Raw genomic sequence first — 16,090 nt, forward strand, 5'->3', positions numbered from 1 at the left:
CTGACTTCCTCTTTTCTTTGTGACAGGAACAAGTTTTTCACATTGACTCGAGGACCGAATCTGGAAAAGGGAGGTGCTCCTTCAACCCACAAGTGAATACAGTCTCCGTCATGCTCAGTAGGTGCCTCTGAAGTCTACCTCCATGATTTATGCCTCTTCAACACTCCTCAGTTTAGCTTTGTCCAGTCTGCGACTTGAGCATTTACTACATTATTCTGTATGTTTGTCACTCCCTACATTACACCGAAGGCACCTGACTTCCTTTGTCATAACTTCCTACATCACTCCATACTTTGGTTACTCTGTACATTCGTGACTCCCTTTGTTTGTTACTTCCTACATTACTCCATACTTTGGTCACTCCCTATGTTACTCTGCACATTTCTCAGTCCTTACATTCATCAGTCCCTGTATCACTCTGTATATTGGTCACTACATACTTCACTCCCTATGTTGCTCCGTACATTCATCACTCCCTATATTACGCTGTATGTTCGCCAGTCCCCATGTAAATCACTCCCTACTTTCTTCCCTCTCTTCATTACTCTGTACGTTCATGACTCTCTTTGTTTGTCACTTCCTACATCATTTTGTATGTTGGTCACTCCCTACATTCCTCAATCCACGTGTTACTCTGTAAGTTCGTCACTCTGTATGTTTGTCTCTGTACATTCGTCACCCCCTGAGTTACTCCACACATTTGTGACTCCTCTTCACTCCGTACAATCTCACTCCCCTCGTTACTCCATATGTTTCTGACACCCTACGATAATCCGCACGGTCGTATTTCTCTTCGTCCGTCACTCCCTATGTTTATCCCTCCATTCATGACTCAACCACATCACACCACAACTGTACCCATGAAAGAGATACAGCAAATGCCAACCACACCCCTTAGATATAGCTCATCTGACATATTAAATTGCTAACATTCAAAACCAACCAAGCATGTCATTCAATGATATCACATGTCCCAGTCAGTAGTGTACCACAGAACTTGACAGTGCATATCCCAGCAATGCCATCCTTCAAATGTCAGTCAGCCCCTGCCATGAGAAACACCAACGTAGAGGCTTAGACGCTGATTCCATTGATATGAAATATAAGAACGGTCATATGCTAACGTGATACTCGTACTGCAGTAAACACCGTTTACTTGCACTAAAAGAGAGTTCAATTCGAGACTAATGCAGTATCTCATTCAACTCAGGCCGCACCCTCTCCCCAGCTCTCTCCTTTGATCTCTCATTGGCCGGGGGGTGTAGGATTGCTGTTGACACGACTAAAGGCGGCGCATTGCACCCCCAGCGCTGCGTTCTGACACCTGAGCATGGCCATGTCAGCAGCAGCTTTGCCAGCTAGTGAGCGCCTTCAGAGATGCCAAGGAGGGAGCCAGAAAGGGGGAGGGTGGAATAACCCTTTAAAGGGGGGAAGGAAGGAAGGTGCTCTGCCAAATAGAGTCGAGGTCACAAAGCTGTGGCAACAGCGAGCGAGCTTTAGAGGACAATCGGAGGCAGTGTCTGGGCTTGATACATATCTGCGCTTCATATTCCCCGTCCTCATGTTCTGGACTCTTTGTGGTTGTCTGAATGCTGTCGTCACTCTCTCCTTAGCAAGCCAGCTTGGATGCGAGCCACGTTCCCCTAATCCTCCCTTAACTTGCCCCCCATCCTCCAAAACAGATGGTCTGGAACTGATGGAGGATGAAGTGAGAGTAAAGGAATGATAAAAAGCCATGGAGAGCATACTTTCTCTATTAGCAGCAGGACACACACAGACTGCACAGCCACTTATAAAGCAATCTCAACTTTATGGATAATAAAATAAAAAATGTTGGTGTATTGTTGTCTGTTTTCATTTTCTGTAACATATGTGAGCATGTTGTTGATTTGTTGTATGTGTGTGTGTGTGTGTGTGTGGATTCCTCTAGACCAGGAGCTGTTCTCTGGCATGTACATTGACTTCATGGGGACAGATGCTGCCATCTTCAGGAGCCTGACCAAGAGAAATGCAGTGCGGACAGACCAGCACAACTCTAAGTGGCTGAGTGGTGAGAGCACAAATATAATACATATATATAAAAAGAATAAGACAATTATTTATTGCTGTGAATTGTTAAAGTTTCCATGTATTCCTTTCTGTCATTTAGAGCCAATCTTCGTTGACGCCCATCTGATACCAGACGGGACAGACCCTAACGATGCCAAATTGTATTTTTTCTTCCGCGAGAGGCTGACGGATAACAGTGGAAACACTAAAAATATCCACACCATGGTGGCCAGAGTGTGTCCGGTGAGTGCCTTAGTCTGTGCCTAAATAGATTAGCAGCATATTGTCACAGTTCAAAATAGGACCCAAATGCAGACACACAGAAGCAGCTAGGTTGGAAAAAAGCTTTAATGAGCTGATGTGAAAACCACAATCCAAAAAGCTAGTAACAAAAGACAGGCAAAGGAAAAAACTAAAGAGAAAATACAAAACAGGCACAGGAGCACAGGATACACGTGGATGGAGGCAGACAAAGCATCAAAGAATGAGGGAACAACACAAACTTAAGTACAAACTAAACTAACCACGGGATGAGGTGCAGGTTGAGAGACACTGGAAACAGGGCAGGTTAGCAGGAAGTTGAAAGTGACAGCAACAGGAAACAAACAGGAAATAACTAACCAAACCCCCAAACCATGAAACATATGTTTTGTAGTTTTGAGTTGCCATGTGCTGCTTCTGTCTGCAGAGTGACATCGGAGGACAGCGAAGTCTGGTGAACAAATGGACCACCTTCCTCAAGGCCAGGATGGTGTGTTCAGTTCTGGAGGAAGATGGTACCGAAACGCACTTTGACGAACTGGGTAAGTAAAGTGAAGGATAAATAGTTATTCCGTACATTGGTCACTCTCCTTGTTACTCCATACATTTGTGACTTCCTACATGCGACTCCCTACATTCAGCCGTCTGGTTAAGTAAAATGATTCATTTTATTTTCACGGTCCATGAAAGAAGTTTAAAACAAACTTTGTATTTAAAAAATATAATGGCAGAGACCACCCTTATTCCCGAACGCTCGCTATTTTTGTTTCAAGATTTTCCGCCGATTGCTTTCTCCACAAACAGTCCACATGGAACCTCCTTTATTTGGTCTGGATTAAGGCTGTAGTCTTTTATCAATTTTCATAACAATTGTTCTGTTGTTTTTGGTTATCCTGTATTCATTTATCAGCATATTATTCCAGTCCTTTATCAGCCTCAGCTTCACAAAACTACAAACATCAGCTTGCGGTATTTTAGACCTGCTATTCCATTTAGTTCATCAGTCCAGTCCATCTATCAACATGTGCAGTTATTAATTTATCCCTTCTTGGCAATCTCACCTGCAGGAGGAGGTGTTATGGGATATAGGGAATTTGTTGAAGGTATTACACATGTGCGTTTGACTACGTGTGCACATATGTGTTTTCCCTTTCAGAAAGTATGTTTTTGCTGGAAACCGATCAGCCCAAGGGCCTGTTGGTGTTTGGAGTCTTCACATCCACAAGGTAAGGCCGCCGGCGATGAAGCCAACTGTAACATTCCTGCAGGCCTCAGTGGTTATGTTAATCACAGACTGGGTATCAGCAGGAGGGGATGTGCTTGTCAAAGGGCGTCTGACATAGAGACGTCGTGTGTCATGCAGCAGATCAGCTTAGTCAGAGGATGAACTATCAATTACAGTCCTGGTGGCTTCACCATACGGCCGTCATTTTGATGTTCATTTCCTATGATGGCAGGCGACAGTACATTATTTATTAGATTATGTCTTACATGATATGAAGTGTTGGATGCATTACACAGCAGTATTTGTGAGTGCAGAGAGGATTTTATTATTGTATTTTTCAGATTGGTGAAAATTGAGCCTTGTTCATCAGGTTTCTGAGGAAAAAGGAAGGAATATAGTCGCCTTTTCACTTTCTATTGTATCGCAGAACTTGAATGCTGAATAGTTCAAGATTTGGCAATTTTTGCCTTTATTTCATAGTATGACAGTCCGACCACCTGGTGCCACTTTTGTGGATTTTTGTCCTTTTTGTTTATTTTCTTTTAACCGTGTTTTCTCCTTATTGTAGTTAGTAATTTCCCACATACATCACAGTTCTCATCCCTCCTAACTCTTGTTACAGTATAATGCTAAAACCGTGTATCTCTAAATATGTTTTAGGTACAGAAAATTCACTACAAGTATACTTTTACTTTTTGTGCTTAATTTAAAGTATATTTAAATTATACTTTTAAAAAGTGTACCTCAAAATAGATAAGACAAATTTGTTTCACTTTAGCACATAGAAGTACCCTAAATACACTTTAAATTGTGCTTTTCTACAATTTAATAAAACTAAAATATGCTTAATACAACATACTTGAAGTGTACTGATGATTAGTCCGGCTACAAGTATACTCAAGTTTAATAAGATTTAATATGCTTGGTATATTTTTCCCACAAGGGGAAAAAGAAACAATAAAGGAGAAACTCGCATATTAAAATATAAAAGTAAGTATAAGGCTGTGGTAGCGCCATTTCAGTGAATCCCAGAAATAAATTTGATCACATCCTTATTATAATTAAAATAATGAAGAACATCATTTCAACAATCCTAATCTTTGATAAAAGAAATCAAGAGGATAAAAGTTTACCACATCCCGTCTGAATCTCTGCATAGAACTTATTACACTCTCATTAAAGGTCACAGTCAGCATCACATGGCAGCTTTGGTCACTTGATCTACATGTTCTCATCTCAAATTGAGTTCATCTGGTTAACCCAGGGCGACACCACCACAGGCCCTCCGTCCACATGTTACCTCAGGATCATATAAGGGTTCAGCCGATGTATCCTGAGTCAAAGAACACATCCAAACCAAACAGTGAGGTCCTTGAGGTCTCTTAACTCTGTGTTATTACTTCTTCACACTGCGTTACGGCTCCACTTCACACAATATGCTTCTGTTGCCCGTATTCAACAAGGCCTCTTTTATGTGCTAAGCAGTGTGGTTTAAAAATTACTGAGCCAAACCACATCAGATCACTGAGGGGGAAACTGTCCTCGCTGGAGAGTGACTTGCACATCCACAGAAACAGAGACCTTAATAAACAACTGCAGAATATTTCAGCGGGGTGGGTCTCGAGGCGTAGCAGGTTCCCACCGTTGTCTCATTAAAGTATTCATCTGGTTTCCTCAGCTCCGTGTTCAAAGGCTCAGCCGTGTGTGTGTACAACATGGCCGACATCCTCACCGTCTTCAACGGGCCTTTCGCTCACAGAGATGGGCCCAACTTCCAGTGGGTGGCTTTCCAAGGACGCATCCCGTATCCAAGGCCCGGCACTGTGAGTTCATTTCAAGGCTATCCACTCATTCATGCATTCATCGGTTATTTTAGTGCATGATTCAAAAACAAAATTTCATATAAAATATTCATGTTAACCCTACCTACTTACACATCTCAGGCCGGAAAAGCAGTAAGGAGGGGAACATGCTTGTTTAACCAGCCTCCGTCTTAAAAAATGGATAAATAACATCAATGATTAAACAACCTCTTTTATATATTTATATAAATAGAGGGAAAGACAACGTAGCTAAAGAACAGTCACACACAATCAGCAGCTGAACATGAATATTGTACTTTTTCTTTATACATTTTTTATTACCTGAAAATGTTTATCAGGTCCAAAATGATGTTTTATGAATTCAAGACTTGTCAGCCAATAGTATAACACTGTTGGTGCTGTATCACGTGGTGTCTGTGTTTCGTCAGCGATCAACAGTTTTGGTCCTGTAGTTGCCAGTTTGTGGGAAAAACACAAAAATGGCTGAGTTCTACTGCCCGCACGTTACCTAGCTAGCATTAGCAACGTTAACGTGTGTTAGCTTGCATTAAAAACGCTAGCTTGTGCACAAACTGGCAACCACTTGAGGAGGCAGATGATGCAAACATTGGTGTTGTAACATGAATGTATGAAACAAATAAATGCAAAAAACATAAACAAAGGCCCCAGTATGGACCCTTGAGGAACACCATATTTAACCTCCATGCATTCAGATCACTTATTAGCAAACTGTCCATATTGTTGACTTATAACTACCATTTCATTGTTGAATTATACTGTTTAACATTCGTCTGAAGCATTAAACCTGTGGTTTCCCTTTCTTTTGCTTCTCCAGTGTCCCGGTGGAGCCTTCACGCCCGACATCCAGACAACAAAGGAGTTCCCAGACGACGTGGTGACCTTCGTACGGAACCATCCGGTCATGTTCAACCCCATCTACCCAGTGGGGAGGAGACCTCTGGTGGTCCGGACCAACGCTGACTACAAATACACGTCGGTGGCCGTGGACCAGGTCATGGCTGCCGACGGGAACTACCAAGTGCTCTTCCTGGGCACAGGTATGAATGTAGACAGGTGTTGCAAATACCTTTTTTTGTGCTGCATGTTAAGGCCATACTTTAAAGCTTTGACAGGACATTTTTTAATTCAAATTCATGTATATCCAGAACTGCAGTGGCTCAGTCAGTAGAGACTTGGCTTGGGGACCGGAGGGTGGCCGGTTCAAGTCCAGCTACAGACCACAATATGGAAGTGGACTGGTAGCTGAAGAGGTGCCAGTTCACTTCCTGGGTTACTGCCGAGGTGCCCTTGAGCAAGGCACCGAAACCCCATGTGCTCCCCGGGCGCCTGACACGGCAGCCCACTGCTCCTAGTCTGCAGTATGTGCACTTACCATGTGTGTAGCTAGTGATGGGTTAAATGCAGAGGACTAATTTCAGGTGTGTTTGCATGTTCCATGTAAAAGATAACTGACAATAAAGATTCTTCTTCTTCCCATTTTCCTGGGGGACTCCAGTTTTTCATCACCCCCCTTCAGTTACCTCCCAGGCTCAAAATCCTCCTGTGTTTTCTCCTGAATGTAAAATCTGTTTCTGGGTCTGTACAGTGTGCAGTCTGCTTTTTGTTGCGCCTCGTCCTCCTCAGTGAGTGAAGGACGGACAAAGAAACGGGGAGGAGAAAGAATATTTAGACACGTTGCAGACGCTCTGGAGAGAAGAATTGCTTTTGTAATTTGTTTTGTGAAGTTTGAAAGGACGGGGCTGTTAAATCTGCCACGTCCAATTTTCTTTCAGTCACGAGGGAGAGTGTTTTCTGAGAATGAAAAGCAAAATTTGAGTCATTTGACATACTTTGTTTAAATGTTACCACAATGTAGGAGACACAGTCCAAACCTTGAATCTCAATGTTTTCAGTGATCTGTCTTATTTGATCTGTGCAAAAACAGGTGAGACTGCATTGAATTTGCAATTATTTTACTGAACTGGTGGGTTTTATTGGCTTTCTCTCTCTATGAATGACCAGAAAACTCATATTCACAGATAAGGAAATGTATGTTCATATGAATGGGTTTACAAGATATGCAGAAAAGCTGTCAAATTTGTCTTTCAGATGTAAAATTTGAGTTTTTCTTTAAAAAAATACTGATGATCTAATTGCATAAAGGCAGATCACTACCTTAGTATCCAGATCAATTAACTTTGTTTATTACTTAAAGATGGTATATGTAAGAATTAGTCACCTTGAATTCATACTCCCTACAAATAGGGGGCAGCATTTCACCAGAGTAACTGCTAACTGCTGCTAACTGTATATTTTCTTACACATCCGTGACTCTAGCTACTGTTAGCTTTTTAGCTCAGTTAGCCATGCAGCTAGCCAGACTACCAGGGGGAATGTTAGTGTTTACACCAGTAGCACAGGAGCTTTGGACCACAGGGAGAGAGAGAGGTGTTCAGGCCCGGGGGTTGCTGGTTAGCATGCTAACTTCAGTCGATATCTCCTCACAGGAATTGTGACCAAAATATGCACTAAGCTATACATTTTACAGTTTTATAGATGATATATATGCTTTTGTTAGAAGCTAATATTACTATTAATGAGAAACACTCACTGTGATTTCAATCCTGTGACCAGGCAGTTTCAGCTCGAAGCTATTTACATTGAAACGTCCGAAAATAACACTCTGTCATATAAGTAAATGATTGTTCTGTGGAGTCCCGTTGGCACAGCTGGTTATCAGAGACACAGATAACAGAGTGGATGGTACAGTGTGGGTGTGGTGGCCAATACGAAAACACAGACGGCGTTACACAACATGTAGCTCGTTATCATCGTCATTATGCCACAAATAGATCATAGACGGGGTGACAAGGCGATGTCTTTTAGGAGAGGACTTTGCCCTTTTATGGTTTAATTTGATTGGATCAGCTGAAAGAACACGAGCGCCTGGTCCCAATCGAATAAAAATCCTAATTTCATCACAGTTTTTTTTAGGAAACTATCTTAAGGGCTCCCTGTGCGAATAACACGGTGGCACAACAGAATAATAAGTGTGTGGGCGCACGTAATTATGCAGCATTCTCGTCCACCTGTGCTCATGTTAGCGTTCAGTCAACGGCGCCCTGGGACTCCCTCCCTCACAGCTGCTTGTGTTTATCAGGCAGCCTCTCCTGCCCTGCTTTCTTGAAGGAAAGCCATGTGCTGTCTTAACCACATCTGAGCCCAGAAAAAGGGCCGCTTTGTCTGAAGGATGAGGGCGACGCTCTTATCAGGCACTTGCAGGAGCCTTTTACCGTGACTCCCTTTCTCACCGCTCCGCCGCTCAAACTCCCAGGACAGAACAGCCGCGTCGACGGTGATAGTGTTGCTTCTCGGCCCTCCTCGTGGCCCTCGAGAGCTTTTCATCCCCGCCGCTGCCACAGTCGATTTTGCTATGGAAACATGGCTATCGTGGCTAATTCAAAAGCAAACAGGGGCAAAGGAAAAACAGACTCGGGAGTTTGTGTTTTCTCCCCGAGCGTTTCTATTCCAGTTTTCACACACGTCTGGGCATAGTCGTATCTGTTTCACACGGTTGTTAAGAGAATGTGTGTTGACATGTGTGCTTTTCTGCCCCTCCACCCAGACAAAGGTACAGTACAGAAGGTGATTGTGCTGCCAAGCAATCAATCCCTGCATGAAGATCTGATCCTGGAGGAGCTGGAAGTGTTTAAGGTCAGCTGCCTGCTTTTTTTTCTTTTTATTCCACTCTTACTTTCATCATCGCAAAATCAAAGGCGAAGAGGAGGAGGAGGGGGAGGAGGAGGGCGAGCTTGGCCACACCACAAAGGCCAGGGTGGGACAGACAATAGCAGGGTGGCATTCAGGAGATGGATGCTCTGCAGCGTAGTGCAGCGTGGAGTGATGGGGAACATGCTTTACAGCCGGCACCGAGGGAAACCTTTTTTGCACATGATGATTTATCTTTTAGCTCACATCGCTAAACTGTGTGATCAACCTGTGATCAGACTTAAAGGCTGCGGCTGCTTTAAACTTCAGCTTCAATGAAGAGACGTGTTTCTCAAAAGACAGAAAATATTTAGACTAGAAAGCTGAGAAGGAAAGACATCTGGTGAGTAGCTGAGATGGAAACTACCTTCTTTGCTTTGAATAGTTTTTGTTTGTTTTTTTTATTAAATGTGGCGCAAGGAAGATTTTCCAATTTCCAGCCGGGCCATGTCATTTGTAAAAGCAGGGGTGCTCGTACCGCTTTTGTCCACAGGGGGCAGGAGAATCAACAACATCAAATATTCTTGTAGCAGCTTTAAAGAAAATTCAACTTAACCTGTTTTCTTCAACAGAAACGTGTTTTTTAATCTAAAATTTTGGGGAAATATGATCTTTCTGAGTGTTGGAAGATGAAGTCGATACCAGTCTCCTTCCTGTACTGTAAATATGAAGCTACCACAAGCAGCCTAGCTTACATTGCCCCCCACAAAATCAAAAAATGTGTCGTTTGCACTTCTATTTTTGCTAGGAATATACAAGTAAGAAATAACACGTCGATTAGTGGGTTTAGAAATGCTGGACGGTGGATTTTTGTTACCTTTGGACACAGACAGGCTCGCTGTGTCCCTGTCTTTCCAATCTTCATGCCAAGCTAAGCTAACTGGTTGCTGGCAGTAGCTTTAATATTTACTTTACGGACACAAGAGTGGTACTGGTCTGATCATCAAAGTCTCAAATAGGTTGTTTTATTCCTTTAAAATTCTGATTAAAAATAGTCTACAGTGGCTAAAAGCTGATTCTTGTATGTGCTTTTTTTTTCAGAATCAAGCTCCTGTTACAAACTTGAGAATATCCTCCAAAAAAGTAAGTGTCCCTCCACCTTTTGCTTCCCTCACACATTAACTGCAGTTTTATTGTTTTAATATGTTTTTCATTGTCTGTGGCTACTATGTAATGCCCGACACAGAAATCTCTTGAGCGTAATAAAACCTCCCAAAGGCGAGGAAATAATAAGCCGTAATGGTTTTCGGCGCTCTGCCTCATTTTCCTGTCAGCCGGCCCACTTATTAAGACAAACAGGGCGGACTGACATTTGAACTGTTTACTTTGCAGCAACAGCTGTACGTCAGCTCCGAGTTCGGGGTCTCGCAGGTCTCGCTGCACCGTTGTCACGCTTACGGCTCGGCCTGCGCCGACTGCTGCCTCGCCAGGGACCCCTACTGCGCCTGGGACGGACTCAGCTGCTCACGCTTCTATCCCAGCGGCAAAAGGTACACAAAGGTTTACAGTTTTGTGGGAGTATTCGATATGTTTGAATTCCAGAGGAGGGAGTATTTAGTGTCCACCAAGGATTCTTCTGCTTGGCTGTGTAGAAAGACGTGCTTTTTTGTTATTAAAGTGGTGACAGGAGGCCGTTCACAGAGGCAGCTATTGAAAACTTTCACCAGTGTTATGATAAACTTCAGCACAGTGAAGTATACAGATTTTTGCACATTTTGGGGCCAAATAAGGTTTCAAATCAATCAAAGCACCACGCCCACGTTCAGCAAGACCAGAAAAGAGCTGCTCTCAACTTCTGAGGGCAGAAAGATCACAGGACTGGACTCCTTCAGCGCACACTTCAGTGTCGGCCCTGTCACAGATTCTGCTTTTGTTGTTTCCCCCTCCCTCCGTCTAGACATAACACAGACAAAGAGGTCCGAGCGACACCTCGCCTCTGAGCCGATACCTTCTCCAGGTCTCTTTGAGCGGCCAGCTGCCCGTCTCTTGACATTCCCAGTCAGTCGCAGGTCAAGTTTAGTTTGGTCAGGGAACAAAAGCGCGGCGGCGGAAAATGTGTCTGAAATGTGTCTGAGATGTGTCTGCTGTTTACGTGCTCTCTTTCCTCAAGCTGTTATATGAGTGTGCACCGCTGAGTGGAATAACAAGTCAGATTTTCCTCTTATTGTTTTGGCACCGGCTGCTTCTCGCCACGCTCTTAATATGAAATGAACATGTGAGGAGGAAGATTCTGTATTTAGCTTTTGTGTATTTATACTCATTGCTATTTTTGTCTTCTTTTTTTTTTAGGAGAAGCCGAAGGCAGGACATTATGCACGGAAATCCACTCACTCAATGCAGAGGGTTTAACCTTAAAGGTAATTAAAGCTGCACGTTATCGATATTTTTATAGTAACGAACAAGTAAACGTCTGTGTGAAGTGTGGAAGGTATGACTCCTCGGGACAAGAACACAGAGGTTTTCACCCAAATGTGCATTTTTCCCTTGTAGCTTAGCCCCTTTTAGCTAATTGTTTTGATTTTACAGCCCACAAATTACATTGTCATTAACCTCACGACAGCAGACAGATGTTTTTCAGCTAAAAAGAGCTCTGATTAAAAAAAAAACTCTATACCCCCCCTGCCCAGCACCAGAAAGCAGACTAAATTAGCTAATCGCTGAGCGAAAAGAAGCTAACGGCTATGAAGCATTCGTCAGATGGACAGAAAACGAAAGTAAATACACAATTTATATTTCTTCAGGTGGAAAGACATGCTAGCCCTAACAAATTTATAAGGTGTTAATACGTAAATTTTTGTGGAAAAAATTAGCATATAGCTGATGACGAAAAGCGGCTAATGGCTAATAAGGCCAAAAATCAAACCAGGCTAAAACTAAAGTAAATAGTTAATGTTAGGGTGACCAAGTTCTGTTTTCCCAACACATGTCCTGTTTTCACGTCCTGTCCTGGCCGTCCCGGGAGATTTTTATAAAATGGTGAAATGTCCTGTTTTTCATTGGGCCATTAAATTGACGCTCACAACGAGCGAGCAGACAGCCATAGCACTCCTGCCTGCATCATCATGCCGAAGCGTAAATGCACATTTAACGATGAGCTACAAAAGAAATTCCCCACTTACCGTCCCGGTCGGGGCAAGTGGGAGGCTTCGTGCACCGTGTGCAAACCCGGTACATATGTTTCGGTGTCCAATGGGGGTGCCAGGGACCTCAAAGCCCACATGGACACCGAAAAACATAAAAAAAAGTGTGCGAGGTGAGTGTAGTAGTTGGATTGATGCAGAGGTATTTTTCAGTTATTTATTATTATTTATTTTTCTAATACAGAAGAGACATTATTTCTATCATTATTTAATTTGTTGTTTTTGAAACAATAAATATAAATAATAAATAATATAATAAAACATGTTAAGTAACCTCTGAGAAGCATGTCTGAATGTGTGTCTTTGGTTATAGATAGTATTTTGTTTGTAATATATACATTTTCTATCCATACAGAGGAGGCATACTTTAAATGTACAGTATGTTCATTTTAAGGCATCTTTGAGTGAATTTTGAGTATTATATCTCGTTGCTGGGCCGAGTGTCCTGGTTTTTGGTAATCAAAATATGGTCACCCTAGTTAACGTATAATCTTCAGGTGGACAAAAAGCTTGAACGAATGCTAATTTTGCTGCGTTAGCAAGATTTGTAAATGAAAACACTAACCCTAACCCCCTAACCCCCTAACCCTAACCCGCTCAGGTAGTATCACCTTACTGGGCATTGTGACTCATAATATTATGGATATCTAAGAGTTATATCACTCTCATACTGCTAAAAGTTATACATAATGTGACAATTATATTATACAACAATTACAGATGTTTACACCAGAGCTGTAGCTGCAACTGCTGCCTGTCCAGGTGATGCACAACATCCTCCACCAAAAAATTCACCCAGTCGACTGGCAGGATGCAGTTTAATGAGGCCAGAGGATTTGCTCCCCGGAGAGTCCCCATTTCCATGAACAGTTTACGTCTCTAAATTAACTCGAGCTCGGGGAACTAAGCATCTGGCCATTACCACTAATTAGCGGGAGCTCTGTCATACATCCAGCCGAGTGATGAACCGTTTACCCGCGACAAAGACGACACGGTAGACGAGACGAGTCGGTCCTGCGCGTTGTGAGCTTGTTTTTGTTAGTCTGTAGAAAGTGAGAGAAATCTTGATGGAGTTTGGTTTTGGGGGCTGCAGGTGTCGGACTAATCTCTGTGTCAACATTTCAGTCTCACTGCTGGGACTCGAGACAGATTTGGGTCCATCTGTGGGGTTTGTGTCTGTCAGCGAGTGACGTCTGACGTGACTCCATTGACTTTGCGTGTGTGTGTGTGTGTGTGTGTGGCAGCTTACAGAAACGCAGTGGAGATGACGCAGTACGGCGTGAAAAACAACACCACCTTCCTGGAGTGTTTTCCCAAGTCACCCCAGGCCTCCATTCGCTGGCTCATTCAGAGGGACAACGACAGGCGGAAAGAGGTCAGTCTGACATTAAGAGGGGGTCAAAGGTCAACTTCACAGCCCGCCCTCGCTTGTACGTAACAAGGGGCCAAGGGCACAAGGACAATCCCTTAGAGATATGACGAATTAAATGTCCTTTTTCTCTGATTTATGGGGATCTGCTCTCGTGTTTCGGTCACGTCGTTAAATGTTACGTCCAACACTTAAACGTGTCACGCCATCGAATGAGCTCACAGGTGTGATAAGGACTTGTATCGCCTGAGGAGCGACACAGCGACACATTTATTGGCAGCGGAGCATCGTAACGAGCAGCGATACCGATCAAACATGATATAGATCTTTAACTAATGACTGGATTGTCAGCATGGAAACATTTTACAAATATTTGAAGGCTGTGAGAGATTAAATAAAAGCCGGGGCAAGAGAGAGAGAGTTTGATAAAGACACATCTTTTATGGATTTGGCTCCGGCCCCCTTTGGGGTAGGCTTCAGAGTAATGGCCGTTTTATTGCTTTTTCCTCGAGGGGATAGAAAATAAATCACTTTAGTTTTATGGTGTGTAATCACTGGAGTCTTTTCAAAGCTAAAGTCTGCCTGATTTTATAGTAGAAGAAGGAATAAACAGTCAGCATCAGTTTAGTCTCCGTCTGTACTGTATATTAACTGTTACTGTGCCGACCACAGGTGAAGCTGAGCGACCGCGTCCTCTCCACCGAGCACGGCCTCCTCATCCGCTCCGTCCAGCTGTCGGACCAGGGCCTCTACTACTGCCTGACCACCGAGAACGGCTTCAAGCGCACCGTCGCCAAGATCCGCCTGCGAGTGCTGAGCGAGGCCATGGTGAGCGTGCTGACGGACAAACAGCAGTCTCCGTGGGCGTGGGCCAGCTCACTGCACCCAAAGGTCCTGTTGGCGGCGTTCAGTCCGGCCGAGAGCCTGGCCGTGCAGCAGTACTGCAAAGAGAGGAAGGAGCTCCAGAACCTGCAGAAGAGGCAGCAGCAGCAGCCTCCGCCGCCCGGACCTCTCAGGGGGGACCTGGCCAAACTGAAACCCCTGCTGGACCGGAGGAAGAGCCGCAACCGCCGCAATCACATCCCAGAGGTGTGACGCAGAGACTGACGCCTTCCTCTTGTTTCTCATTTTCATCTCAAACTGCAGAGCGGACGCACAGTAAAAAAACGAGGAGGTGGGTTCGGGGAGTTCAGCGATATCTGTATTTTTCTTGCATGAGGCACCGCGACCAGATGGCTGTGACATACACTAACGCACACTCACAAGGCACCCACGAGCCGTTCATCACAAACTGAAGTGGCCCCCGCTACGCCACTAATAAACTGTGGTTCTCAAACACACCATGAGATGAGATGCAGCTCTGATGTAAGCATACTTTAAGGTGTCAGAGGGAGGGGGAAATGGACCGGCCGGGGGTAATTTTGAAATCATGAAGAGGAGATTGTAAAAAGGAACAAAAGGGAGACAGATGCATGTTTGACATTGAGCGCCCTCTGGAAGTATTATCCTCGCGGTTTATTAGATTCTTCTCACATTTCTGTACTTTCAAAACTAACAAAATCAGCAAAAGGACATCTTGGGTAACAAAAAGGTCAACGTATGTGAGAAAAGAAACCTTTTCTCCTACAAAAGCTCTTTTCATACAAAGCGCAGATGGCAATCGGCCCCCGTAAAAAGTGTTGTATTACAAAAGTTAAGCTGTATTACGTAGACTTTGTCCAAAACCTGATCTCTCCTGCTATATTTATTCTTATTACTCTGATTTTACATGTAAGAGAACGTGCCTCAGCTGCATATTGTATCATACCTTCTCTTGTTTCTAGCACAGAAGCATGTTTATAGAAATTTGTGAGTAACGTAGATCTTAATCCTTTGGCCTGGATTAGATGAAGGCAACCAAAACTAGCAGATACAGTCAGCACATTTTAGTTAGTGTGACGCAGACAGTCATAATTCAGTCATTATCAGCGAGATACACCATTTGTTACATGTGAATAGACTTTTTTTTCAGAAGCGTAGTTAATGTAGATAGTTTATTTGTTGCTTGTGTACAGAGTATTTTGTTTTTTCCTTGTTTCATTTCATCCCTTTAATTTAAAGTCGTGCCGATCTTTTGTGAAAATGTTGTTTTTCATCGTGTACATAATTTCATATCGTAACATATTTCACCAAGTATGACTGTATCTGCAAGTTGCAGAGACAAACAGTATTATTTTCATTTTGAGAAAAAGACTTTTCGAGCTGTACCTTCAGATCTCTGCTACACGTTTAATAAAAACTGTGTGACCAGCATCATGTCAAGCTTCAACTCGGTGTAATTTCAGTGTTATGAAAACGTGTATTTCTATTTATTAATGTCATGATAGCCTGAATAAATCTGTTCAGATGAATCCCAGTTTTACAGAAAGACCATGCATTTTGTTGTCAGACATTTTTATTAGTGTAATTTCTCAAA

General features: G+C 43.2%; 1 protein-coding gene across 1 annotated transcript in view; it reads left to right on the top strand.

Moving 5' to 3' along the window:
• Nucleotides 1-16,041, top strand: part of sema3c (sema domain, immunoglobulin domain (Ig), short basic domain, secreted, (semaphorin) 3C) — a 42,904-nt gene extending 26,863 nt beyond the window's left edge. The window contains exons 6-18 of the mRNA XM_084346393.1: nt 27-117; nt 1,931-2,050; nt 2,150-2,292; nt 2,738-2,852; nt 3,467-3,536; nt 5,214-5,358; nt 6,194-6,416; nt 8,984-9,072; nt 10,168-10,209; nt 10,459-10,616; nt 11,416-11,483; nt 13,511-13,641; nt 14,308-16,041. Coding sequence (XP_084202519.1) covers nt 27-117; nt 1,931-2,050; nt 2,150-2,292; nt 2,738-2,852; nt 3,467-3,536; nt 5,214-5,358; nt 6,194-6,416; nt 8,984-9,072; nt 10,168-10,209; nt 10,459-10,616; nt 11,416-11,483; nt 13,511-13,641; nt 14,308-14,730 — 1,818 coding nt within the window. The 3' untranslated portion in view covers nt 14,731-16,041. The remainder of the gene's footprint in view (nt 1-26; nt 118-1,930; nt 2,051-2,149; nt 2,293-2,737; nt 2,853-3,466; nt 3,537-5,213; nt 5,359-6,193; nt 6,417-8,983; nt 9,073-10,167; nt 10,210-10,458; nt 10,617-11,415; nt 11,484-13,510; nt 13,642-14,307) is intronic.
• The last annotated feature ends 49 nt before the right edge of the window (nt 16,042-16,090 follow it).

Source organism: Pagrus pagrus, assembly GCF_965226575.1.
Source record: "Pagrus pagrus genome assembly, chromosome: 23".
Classification (NCBI taxonomy): domain Eukaryota; kingdom Metazoa; phylum Chordata; class Actinopteri; order Spariformes; family Sparidae; genus Pagrus; species Pagrus pagrus.